Source organism: Carassius carassius, chromosome 2 (assembly GCF_963082965.1).
Source record: "Carassius carassius chromosome 2, fCarCar2.1, whole genome shotgun sequence".
Classification (NCBI taxonomy): domain Eukaryota; kingdom Metazoa; phylum Chordata; class Actinopteri; order Cypriniformes; family Cyprinidae; genus Carassius; species Carassius carassius.
This window is the reverse complement of record NC_081756.1, coordinates 37832275-37845157: the sequence shown is the minus strand read 5'-3', so window position 1 is coordinate 37845157 and position 12883 is coordinate 37832275. Positions and strand designations below refer to the sequence as shown.

Genomic DNA, 12883 nt, shown 5'->3' with positions numbered 1-12883 from the left:
GGGAAGCTCTTTTTGGTGTGTGTGAAGCACTGGGTTGTGCCCGTCTTGGTACGCTGCTGGTAGCTGTCTAACTCTCTCTCTCCCTCAGGCTGGAATTGTATGATTGTGAAGACATCGCGAACCTTAAAGGTTGAGAAGTGAACAGATTATACGGCGAACTGAGACGACGTGAAAAAGGGGATTGGGAGTGGCATTGATGTGAGTACTAAGAGCCAGTCGAAAGTGCCCTGTATATTGACCTGGCGTTGTGTAGATCTCTCCAGGAGGAGGAGGGCGGCCCTACCCCTAATATAGTGTGGTGGGAGAGCCGAAGGAATACTTATTGAAGTAGTCACAACGACGACATCACTAGCTAGGCCGCATATTCCATCGCCAGATCCGAACCAAGCGAAGTGAAGGAAGACGGGTGTCCTTTCCGTACACTGAGTGTGGTGGGTGAGTCTTCGTGCTGTGAAAACCTATAATTTTGACGTGGTGCTGTATATTGCTGTGGGCTGCTGTGTATTGCCGTGTGTCCTGTCAGATAAACCCCCGCCTTCACGCACTTCGGCGTGGGAGGACAAGGAGATTGCTGGTCCTAGCCTAGTTCAGTACAGTATATGTTGTGAGCGTGCTTCAGATCTCCGGAGATAGCACGGTACGCTGTGTCCAGCCCAGAGGTGAAAGCCATCCAAAGCAGAGTAACTGTGTTTTGTGTCCAAGTTGATACCTGTGGAGAGGAAAGGAAAGAGAGTGAGTAACACAAGGAGAAACAGAGGAAACCTGTACTTACAGTGCGCTGTGTTCAGCCCAGAGGTGAGAGCCATTCAAAGCAAACTAACGGTGCTATTGTGCCCAAGTTGATATCTGTGGAGAGAAAAGGAGAGAGAGGGAATAACACGAGGAGGAATAGAGCGAACCCTGTACTTACAGTACGCTGTGTCCAGCCCAGAGGTGAGAGCCATTTAAAGCAAACTAACTGTGCTATTGTGCCCAAGTTGATACCTGTGGAGAGAGAAAAGGAGAGAGAGGTGAATAACACGAGGAGGAATAGAGCGAACCCTGTACTTACAGTACGCTGTGTCCAGCCCAGAGGTGAGAGCCATTCAAAGCAAACTAACTGTGCTATTGTGCCCAAGTTGATACCTGTGGAGAGAAAAGGAGAGAGAGAGTGAATAACACGAGGAGGAATAGAGCGAACCCTGTACTTACAGTACGCTGTGTCCAGCCCAGAGGTGAGAGCCATTCAAAGCAAACTAACTGTGCTATTGTGCCCAAGTTGATACCTGTGGAGAGAAAAGGAGAGAGAGTGGGTAACACGAGGAGAGACTGAGGAAACCTGTACTTACGCCGCTGCCTGTGGAGAAAGAGAAAGCGAGTGAGCACCCAAGGAACGAACTGTGTGAACCAGTACTTACTGTGAGCTGTAATCAGCGAAGAGGTGAGAGCAGAACCAAGCTGAACTAACTGTGCCTGTGTGTCCCAGCCGTTGCCTGTGGAGAAAGAGAAAGCGAGTGAGCACCCAAGGAACGAACTGTGTGAACCAGTACTTACTGTGAGCTGTAATCAGCGAAGAGGTGAGAGCAGAACCAAGCTGAACTAACTGTGCCTGTGTGTCCCAGCCGTTGCCTGTGGAGAAAGAGAAAGCGAGTGAGCACCCAAGGAACGAACTGTGTGAACCAGTACTTACTGTGAGCTGTAATCAGCGAAGAGGTGAGAGCAAAACCAAGCTGAATTAACTGTGCCTGTGTGTCCCAGCCGTTGCCTGTGGAGAAAGAGAAAGAGCCCGTTGCCTGTGGAGGAAGAGAAAGAGAGTGAGCACCTCGAGAACGAACTGTGTGAACCAGTACTTACCGTGAGCTGTATTCAGCGAAGAGGAGGAAGAAGGAGGGCGCTACGGATACCTAAGACTCAGGCCGGGGCCCGAGTCCCACGCCCCGGATCCCCGTGGCCCCCTTGCTCCCTGACCTCTTCCCGGCCATAGCCCATCTGGAGGGCCGAGTCAGAGTTTAGTTTTAATTGCCCTTTCCCTATTCCCCAAGCTATTTTTAGATATTTAAATAAAGATTGTTTTATCACTTACTTGTTCTCGTGTTGGTTGGCCATTGGGTCGGGTTTGGGGACCTCCTCGAGGTGGAAGTTGAGAAGGGGTGTGGCTTAGTTAAAGCATAGCCAGCCCCTGGGTGTGACATATGTACAGGTATATTATGTGCAAAATTTAAGTGTACATTAAGTATGTGTGTTAGATAAATAAGTGTATGTGCATATAAATATAAATAGTAAGTGTAGTGTGTTCCACATGGTTTAGCATGTGCATTAGCATGGTTTAAATCGTACTTATATGACCGCAATCAGTTCGTAGCAGTGAATGAAGATGTATCCTATCGATCACAAGTGCAGTATGGAGTACCTCAAGGCTCAGTACTAGGGCCGCTACTCTTCACGCTTTATATGTTACCCTTGGGAGATATCATCAGGAAACATGGTGTTAGCTTTTACTGTTATGCTGATGATACTCAGCTCTATATTTCTTCGCAGCCCGGTGAAACACACCAATTTGAAAAACTAATGGATTGCATAGTCAATATAAAAAACTGGATGACGAGTAATTTCTTACTGCTAAATTCTGAAAAAAACAGAGGTGTTAATTATAGGACCTAAAAACTCCACTTGTAATAACCTAGAACACTGTCTAAGACTTGATTAGGTTGCTCTGTCAATTCTTCGTCATCAGTTAGGAACCTAGGTGTGCTATTTGATCGCAATTTTTCCTTAGAAAGCCACGTTTCTAGCATTTGTAAAACTGCATTTTTCCATCTCAAAAATATATCTAAATTACGGCATATGCTCTCAATGTCAAATGCAGAAATGTTAATCCATGCATTTATGACCTCAAGGTTAGATTATTGTAATGCTTTATTGGGTGGTTGTTCTGCACGCTTAGTAAACAAACTACAGCTAGTCCAAAATGCAGCAGCAAGAGTTCTTACTAGAACCAGGAAGTATGACCATATTAGCCCGGTCCTGTCAACACTGCACTGGCTCCCTATCAAGCATCGTATAGATTTTAAAATATTGCTTATTACTTATAAAGCCCTGAATGGTTTTGCACCTCAGTATTTGAATGAGCTCCTTTTACATTATAATCCTCTACGTCCGCTACGTTCTCAAAACTCAGGCAATTTGATAATACCTAGAATATCAAAATCAACTGCGGGCGGCAGATCCTTTTCCTATTTGGCGCCTAAACTCTGGAATAACCTACCTAACATTGTTCGGGAGGCAGACACACTCTTGCAGTTTAAATCTAGATTTAAGACCCATCTCTTTAACCTGGCATACACATAACGTACTAAGATGCTTTTAATATCCAAATCCGTTAAAGGATTTTTAGGCTGCATTAATTAGGTAAACCGGAACCGCAAACACTTCCCATAACACCCTATGTACTTGCTACATCATTAGAAGAATGGCATCTACGCTAATATTTGACTGTTTCTCTCTTGTTCCGAGGTCACCGTGGCCACCAGATCCAGTCTGTGTCCAGATCAGAGGGTCACTGCAGTCACCCGGATCCAGTACGTATCCAGACCAGATGGTGGATCAGCACCTAGAAAGGACCTCTACATCCCTGAAAGACAGCGGAGACCAGGACAACTAGAGCCCCAGATACAGATCCCCTGTAAAGACCTTGTCTCAGAGGACCACCAGGACAAGACCACAGGAAACAGATGATTCTTCTGCACAATCTGACTTTGCTGCAGCCTGGAATTGAACTACTGGTTTCGTCTGGTCAGAGGAGAACTGGCCCCCCAACTGAGCCTGGTTTCTCCCAAGGTTTTTTTCTCCATTCTGTCACCGATGGAGTTTCGGTTCCTTGCCGCTGTCGCCTCTGGCTTGCTTAGTTGGGGACACTTCATCTACAGCGATATCGTTGACTTGATTGCAAATAAATGCACAGACACTATTTAACTGAACAGAGATGACATAACTGAATCCAATGATGAACTGCCTTTAACAATCATTTTTGCATTATTGACACTGTTTTCCTAATGAATGTTGTTCAGTTGCTTTGACGCAATGTATTTTGTTTAAAGCACTATATAAATAAAGGTGACTTTGACTTTGACTTTGACAGTCATTATCAATTGTTCATTAGATGGATTGCTTGAGGGAAGAACTGTTCCTATGTCTGGTCGCTCTGGTGCTCAGAGTTCTGTAGCGTCGACCAGATGGCAACAGTTCAAAGAGGGAGTGTGCTGGATGTGAGGGGTCCAGAGTGATTTTACTGGCCATTTCGCTCACTCTGGATAAGTACAGTTCTTGAATAGAAGGGAGGGTTGTACCGATGATTCGCTCAGCAGTTCGGACTACCCTCTGTTGTCTTCTGAGGTCAGATTTTGAAGCTGAGCTGAACCAGGCAGTTACTGAAGTGCAGAGGATGGATTCAATGATGGTGGAGTAGAACTGTTTCAGCAGCTCCTGTGGCAGGTTAAACTTCTGCAGCTGGCGAAGGAAGTACAACCTCTGCTGGGCCTTTTTCAAAATGGAGTCAATGTGAATGTCCCATTTCAGGCCCTCAGAGATAGTGGTGCCCAGGAACCTGAATGACTCCACTGCAGTCACAGTGCTGTTCATGATGGTGAGTGGGGAGAGAGTAGGGGGGTTTCTCCTGAAGTCCACTATCATCTCTACTGTTTTGAGAGTGTTAAGCTCCAGGTTGTTGAGAGTGCACTAGACAGCTCATGGACAGTCTCATGGAGATTGAAGAAAATAATTTGATTTTAATTTATTATGAATTTTCAAACCTGACTGTATATTGAAAAAGATAGCATTTTTCATGATTTTGGCATGCAATTATTAAAGAATTGTAACGCAGTTCTTTCGTGGGAAGAAGGAGGCGGGAGCCGGCGGACAATCAAATGACTTTAATAATAAAATAAAGACAAAACAGTGCAGCAGCCCCTCACGGACGACTGCCGCGCACAAACAAAAACCAAACACAACTAAAATCCAGGCCTGGTCCTCTCTCGTCCTTCACTGTCGTCGCTCCTCTTTTGTATCCTTCCATCTACTCCGTGGGACTTGAGACCGGTGAGTGTTGCAGGTGTCGTTCATTTCCAATCACTCCACCAGCCTCGCTCTGTTCCCACGGCTCTCGGCCCCCCGCCCCACTCATCACAAGAATGATACAGTAAAATGATATGAAAATCACCACAGTGGTATGTGGGCACATGTATAACAAGAGTCTCATGGAGATTGCAGAAAACAATTTGATTTAAATCTTTTATGAATTTTAAAATGACTGTATAGTAAAAAAGATAGCAATTTTTATGATTTTGGCATGCAATTATTAAAGAATGATACAGTAAAATGATATGAAAATCACCAGAGTGGTATGTGACCACATATAGAACAAGAGTCTCAGAATCAGAATGAGCTTTATTGCCAGGTATGTTTACACAAACAAGGAATTTGTTATCGTGATAGAAGCTCCACAGTACAACAGAATGACAGTGGCAGAAAAAAAACAATAAAAGAATAAAATACAAAAAAGTAGGTAAGGGATGACAATATACCAATTGATAATTGAATGGCAGGTATATTACAAAAAGCTGTTATGTATGTACAGGTATATTATGTGCAAAATTTAAGTGTACATCAAGTATGTGTGTTAGATAAATAAGTGTATGTGTATATAAATATAAATAGTAAGTGTAGTGTGTTCCACAGTCATTATCAATTATTCATTAGATGGATTGCTTGAGGGAAGAAGATCGCTTACGGCCATACTACCCTCAGCACCCCCGGTCTCGGAAGCTAAGCAGGGTCGGGCCTGGTTAGTACTTGGATGGGAGACCGCCTGAGAATGGGCCTTGACCCCTCCAAGTCCTTCTCCTGGGGCCTGATCACTGTGAAAAAAAAACAGATCAGTAGGAGACAGGGGAGGGGCCAAATGGAAAGAGCGACCAATGTTTTCACACTTCAGGACATCATTACTAAGTCTTGTTTCCCTATGAAATGGTTTACTGTTCTTTTTTATGTTTTTGTAAGACCATGAAGATTAGAATCTCTGACTTGAATGTTTTATTAAGTATAATATGATGTCTGTCACTTAATGTAACAAACATAATTCTTCAATAAAAACAAGTAATTTAACAAATGTGTTTGCACATACCTGTTTGAAGTATGAATGGATGCACTTTACAAATAAACTTGAGACTTTTAGTTACAATGTTTGCAAGATCACTGAAAAAAATCTTAGAAACTTTATTAGGCTACTCGACCAAAGTGTAATTTGCTCATATCTGAGATATTATTCACTCTGTAGGCCCTATTCGCCCTGTAGGGAGCATGTAAAATGTACACATAAAAGGGCCTGCTTTACAGAAATCTGCTATTGTGATTTGGGGGATGTAGTTGCAGATGTAGTTGTAGTTTTTTTCTTTTTAAGTTCCTCATCTACTACACTTTTGAAGTGTTCAAAACTGTTGAACACAACACCTTCAAAACCTGAAGTGGTGGATTTCCTAGTTGCTGAGCAATAGGAAAGCACTTTCAGCAGCCTTGTCTTTGGGGGGCGTGTACCTCTTACGCTGCCCACCACACTGGGGTACTTGGCAGGCCCCACAAGGCTTCATGGATTTACCTGTATGAGGCTTGATTAATCTGGATGTCAGCGCAGGAGGTGGTGCAAAAGGTATGAACCCTTGACTGCTGGATGCCCCACAGAGCATCATGGATGGTCCCTGTGGCTGTGCAGGAACCACTACCAGGACAGTTGCTGCTGACGTTCTGGGTGGGATGTACGTGGCCACAGGGGTTTTAGGTTGAATGGGCCGGTTCACAAGCATTTCCACATCTAACCTGCAAAAATAAATCATACATGCGATGATGAGTATAATTCATGAGAAATAATGTGTATGACTATCAAGTCACATGGTTTGTTGTGTTTCAGTTTAAACCATCCGTGTTCACATATTGTAATAAAGTAGTAAAGTCACATACTTGTAAAATGAAGAACTGAGCAACTTACTTCCGCTTCTGACCATGCCTTTTCCCAGCTACATGAATTAGGCTCTGGTACTGAACCTGAGGTCGATCTGGAGCTGGAAGGGATTCTGGCAGAGTAGGAGCTGCTGGCATTGGTTCTTCTGACAGCACTCTTTGGTGGGGTTTCACCTTTGGCATTACTGTTGCCCTGTAGTTAGCCGCCTTCTCTTCCCGTGCCATGAATGTAGAGATGGACTTGGCATTCAGATTGGGCAGAGGAATGGAGAGACCGTTGAGGATGGGATCGTCTCTGACTCTGTCTACAATCCTTTTATACTGGCTCTTGATTGCATTGGTGATTTTAGTGGGGGAAGTGAGACGACTGGCTGGTGGCCGGTTTTTCAGCATCTTAATAATGAGGTACAACAGACGACTATCCTCAGTCACCTGGGCTGCCTGAGGGTACCTCATCCAGGAAAACTTTGTCTTCTGTGCTGCTCTTGTCTCAGGTGTGTCAGCTCCCAAGCCTTTGCCAAACAGGGTGTAACCCCACCTTGACTCATACCTTTTTACAAAGTTGGCTGCAGACCTGTTATGCTCATGCAGAGCACCAACTGCAGTGCCAATCTTCAGCCTTAGGTCAGCTGGCACTAGGTGACGGTCACTGTTGTCTGCCAGTTCTAAAATGAGCAGGGCCAAGGCTTCCACTTCCTCCAGCCCAGGAAGATGCAGATGGCTCTGGGTCATCAGCACATCCTGCAGAGCAAGACTGTCCTCCTCCTCCACCTGTTCTGACTGAGTGAGGATGACATGTTTGTCACTGACAGTGTCCATAGGATCCTCCTCTGACTCTGCACCCATGTCCACACCCTCATCTGCCAGCTTGTCCTCAATTTGTTCAGCCGTCTCCTCTTCTTCACAGGACTGCTCTTCCTCAACTGCAAATATGTAATGTACTAATCACCAGTGTGTCTAGGCAGTTACAACAACTAACAGTAGACTAATTAATACAACATGGCAATGCTGCAGTTCATTTGTTTCATATTATGTAAAATAAAAATGAACTATATCATACATACTTGTCATGGATAGAATATGCATGATATTTATAGATATTTGACTGCTTAGTTTGTATGTATATTGTTATAATGCAAGATTGTGTACCTTACTGGGCATAGTAATCCTTTGCAATGAAGCTGGTTGACTGGCACATGGCATACTCTACTCCAAGGAGCTCCTCCTCGTCTGGGTCCTTGTATACAGCAGGGTAGGGCATTGGAGCGGCAAAGTTGGGCTCGAGGACATGCTCTTTACCGAAGAGCACCTCAGACTGCTGATTCAGGCGCTGAATCTGCCGCGGGTCCATACACCACATCTGTCTGCCGTGACCACCAGCAACCCGGAGTGATTCCATGCGGCTGTTCCACTGCACAGCAAATGCAATCAGATACACCTGAAAGACATGACCATTCATGCATTATTGTACATCAGAAACTAATTTTGATTACAAAATGGACATAATAGAGATAAAATATGCCTATGAACAATAACGTTTAATCAACATTTTTTTTATATATTAAAGCTGTTTATACTTACTTGGAATGGCATAACTCCACATCTCTGTGAGGGAATGGCATTGTATAGGTGTGAGTGCAAGCCCTCCAAGGAGTTACTGCCTCGCCGACACCTGTACTTGTTCAGGCGGACACCATTCAGCACCACCACCTTCACTGACATATAGCTGTATGCCAGGGGGGTCCTATAAAACATAGTACATTGCTTATTTATTATGGTGTCTGTGAGTTTGAGTTTGTAAGATTTTACAAAAATGTTTACCCACCTGCATACAACTAAGATGCTTGCTTGCAGTTGCCCAGTGAGAATCCACTGCCTGTGCTGATTTGAACAGGTGGATTCCATCAATGTCAAGGCCTGCAGGTCCATTGAACTCCGTAATGATGTTTTCTAGTTTCTATCAATAACCTGTCTGTCCAATATAACTTATATGAATTACAGTGCATGTACATTTTGTATCCATCACATTTGAACACTGAACAGTGAGGCCAAAGTCCCTTATTCAAAACAATAAGCTGGCTCAAGTCACTTTAAAGTGGCTAAATAAATATTAAGTCTGCTTCATGAATTGATTCAATACACATACCTTTTTTGTACCATCAATGCAGAGGATGTCTCCAGTCACACTGAGGATTGAGGCTCTGTACACAGGCATCTTCTCCATGATCATGTGTGCACGCCTCAGCACACGGGCACAAGGAAGGGGAGTCCAGGGCAGAGGAGAGGTGTAAGTACCAGCAGCTTTGACGAAGGACAGGATGCTCTTCTGATACGATGCAGATCCAGCTGTTTGGGCTTCGTACAGGAGAGTCTGGTACAGGTCACGGCCCACCACATACCACTCATCATGTCCCTGCTGCAGCAGTCTCTGGACTTTGTTCATGGACACACTGTTGACCCTGTCATTCAGAAGAGTAACCACGCCTTTATCAATGGCACGCTTCCCACATAGTATGGCAGGAAACATGCTTCTGATGGCCGGGGCCAAGTTCATCAGAATCTTGGGACTGTGTGCCAGCCAAATGTACTGCTGAACATGATGACTCTCCTCATCTTCACTGTCTGCATCACTATGTGTCTTACTCACTGCCTGCCTCATCTTTTCACAATGTGAACACTTCAGCTTCTCCGCCAACAGGGTGTAATTGTACTTCATCCCACACACTTGCCTGGCATAACTACCAAAGCCTTTCTTCTCAAGGTATTCACCTGGTGGTGCAGGGCAGTTGGAGCTAGGGCAGCGGATCTTGGCTTGCATCACATCAACTGGGCGCCAGAAGAAGACAGGGGTTGTGAAAAAGGCCATCATGTTGGGCAGTCCTCCCTTGACAGAAGTAGGAATTGGGGGTGGGTGGAACTCCATCTTCTCCTTTAAAAGCCTTCTCTCCACAATCTCTCCTTTGGCATTCTTGTACTTGAAAGGCCTCTCAAACAGACCATACATCTCATCACATTTCAGCCACTTAAAGGAGGAGCTATACCATTGGCTTGTGTAGATGGAGGTGGATGCTCCCAGTATTTGTCAGCCCTCCAGCAAGGTGTTACCGGTTTTTGAGGTAGAGGTGTCTACAGGGGAAGAAGGTCTTCCCTGAGATGTGCTGAGGCTCAGGAAGAGTCCTGACTCACAGCCGGTGTGAGCTCTCCCCAGGTGGTCAGCTGTGTGGAGATCGCTACCTCAGACTCTTCAAGGACAGTCTCTGTAGAAAAAATCAGACAAAATGTATTGAGCACATTGCTTAAGATGTGAATATAATGACAAACATAAGCATAATCAAAATAAACAAAGTTTGTTTATATTTTCCATGTTATCAGATCTTATTTTAGAGAACACAAATGATATTTGATACAAACATTTTAGTATAGAGCTGCTACAAAAAATATAGGCAATAGTTGAATAATAATACAAATATTTTAATATAATAAAAAATCCAACATATCACATCTACAAATTAAATTGATTTTTTATGTGTTATCTAAATGCCAACAATCAGCTAGCTTGATAATATCCCTCACACTGCTGAAAATTAAAGTGAAATACTAATCATTATCAGTGCCATAAAATGTGTGATATTTTGGCAGTGTATTTTTAGTTAGATTTTAGTATTTTTATGTTTGAAATACATCAGTAAGAAAATGTTATATGAATTTTAAAATAGAGTTATGGCGTGTTAAATGTTACCAGCAGCTGCCAACAATTCAGCATCACTGGCATAGTCAGGATCCTGCTGGAACTTAGAAAGGGTAGATTCAGTCTTCTTTCCTTTGTCTTTCCTTGACTCCTGTTAATGCAGAAAATAAAGAAATTGTAGAAAAACACATACAAAGTTGTACTGTACCACATAAACACAAGTACTTAAACTGTTACCACTTCCTATGTCTAAAGCACAAGCTTTTGTGCAGAGTAAACATGATTTTACTTTTGTAGGTGCATTACATGTGCCTGATTTACACATGCACTATATATTTTTTTTATAAACAAAACAGTAAATATAATTTAATTTCAGTTAAAGGGTCAAAGTTACCTCCAAGCATTTGTCAAGATGAAAGGAGACAGGTGGGAACTCTCTGGCATACTGCAGCAATCGTTCCTTTTGCCACTTTAGGAGATCGTTCTTCTCACCCTGCTGGCAATATTCAGACAGCAGCCATATGACCCAGCCCACATCATTTTCAAGCAGCCACCTGAAAGACTGTCCTGCATATTTGCCGAATGTGACAACTAGCTGGCCTTTCCACATTTCCCGTCCAGCTTTCTTTGCAGCACCCTCCGCCTTTTCAGAATCCAGACAGCTGGGGTCTAGTGCTTTGCTGGGGGCCATTGCCACACTCTTAGCTGCATCCGTACACTGCAGCTTGGCCTCTCCCTGCCTGTACAGACGGATGCATGGGTACAGGTGCTGTTTTTGGTGGCTGCTCAGCTGCTGTTTCAGTGAGAAGCTTTTCCCACACACTTCACACACGTTCCTTTGGACCATGAAGCTGCATGTGCCGAGTCAGGTTGGACTTCACAGAGAAACTACTGCCACATACACTGCAATTGTGTCCCGCCAAATCCATGCTTTTTATCTGTTGTAATAAAACAGAAACAGATTCAGATTAGTTTCTTCTTTTCAAACTGTACAGGGGACTAAACACTGGAAGACCAGGAGATGCAAAACATGTACACAAGTAACAGTACTGTTATTACTATTACTTAAAGTAGATAATAAATAAAAAATACTACACAAGTACTGAGTTATCTTTATGGATGTTATCTGATTTACCTTTTAATGTGATATTTCATATGATTAGCTGAAAGTTCAAAAGGTAATGCTTTTATAATTTTAGACTATATTTTTGCTTGCCTTGTGTTTTCAGTGTTTTAACATGTTATTTAATGTTAATGGCTTATAGACAAAATAGTTTAGATTAGTGGAGATAGCCGGACAAAACCGGCCTAAACTGTTTAAATGTACAGTAAATGTACAGTATGTAGTCAGTCAATTCCAACAGGACAAACTGGCAAGTGACAGTAGTGTTACTAGCCATAAGTAAAATCGACCTGTATTTGGATAGTAGGTTATTCCTAATGTCCAGCCCTGATTGTGCTTGGGTATTTCCAAAGAATTTACTTTTTAGTAAAACATTACAAAGACTATCAAGAATTACTGCAGTTTGAGATTCATGTTAGTAATGTTAGTTAGATGGGCGATTATATTTTCCCTTAATGGTTTTAAAACTTTAACAGTTAATAACTTTGTAATTACTGCGCATAAACCATGCGGGAAAAAACTGTTAGAAAGCATTTATATGAATATACTGGAGAATATACTGGACTTACCTATTTTTTGCTATCACCGATCTCCGTCCACTGATGATATTGTTAACGCTCGTCACTCACATGATGCACGTTCAGTCAATCAAAGCAATGCGGCCATCTGATTGGTGGGTTGAGGAAGCAGCCTGCTCAACAGAGCTCAGTGATTGGTAGATTGAGCTGCTCAACTTGCTCAACGGCGCTCAATGATTGGTCAATAATTGGTCAGTATAGGGACTTAGAGGAGAGACCGCCTGGGAATACCAGGTGCTGTTAGCTTTGGGAAGTCGTGGCCTAATGGTTAGAGAGTCGGACTCGCAATCGAAAGGTTGTGAGTTCGATTCTCGGGCTGGCAGGAATTGTAGGTGGGGGAATGCATGAACAGTGCTCTCTCCACCCTCAATACCACGACTTAGGTGCCCTTGAGCAAGGCATTGAACCCCCAACTGCTCCCCGGGCGCCGCAGCATAAATGGCTGCCCACTGCTCCGGGTGTGTGTTCACAGTGTGTGTGTGTGTTCACTGCTCTGTGTGTGTGCAC

The 12883-nt window shown here is 43.5% G+C and overlaps 1 protein-coding gene across 1 annotated transcript; it reads right to left on the bottom strand.

Annotated features, from left to right (window-relative positions):
- Positions 1-6509: 6509 nt before the first annotated feature.
- Positions 6510-8706, bottom strand: LOC132099015 (uncharacterized). The gene is made up of 4 exons (XM_059505380.1): positions 8569-8706; positions 8137-8425; positions 7016-7910; positions 6510-6846 (listed from the first exon to the last, which is right to left on the bottom strand). The coding sequence occupies exons 3-4, from the start codon at positions 7831-7833 to the stop codon at positions 6510-6512; spliced, it is 1155 nt and encodes a 384-aa protein (XP_059361363.1). The 5' UTR covers positions 7834-7910; positions 8137-8425; positions 8569-8706.
- Positions 8707-12883: the final 4177 nt, after the last annotated feature.

What these genes read in the sequence shown, in the direction of transcription:
- LOC132099015 (XM_059505380.1), bottom strand. Translation starts at nt 7,833, where the DNA reads ATGGGTGCAGAGTCAGAGGAGGATCCTATGGACACTGTCAGTGACAAA. An exon ending in AGGCATGGTCAGAAGCGGAA is followed by an intron (nt 6,847 to 7,015) that starts GTAAGTTGCTCA and finishes TTATTTTTGCAG; the next exon opens with GTTAGATGTGGAAATGCTTG.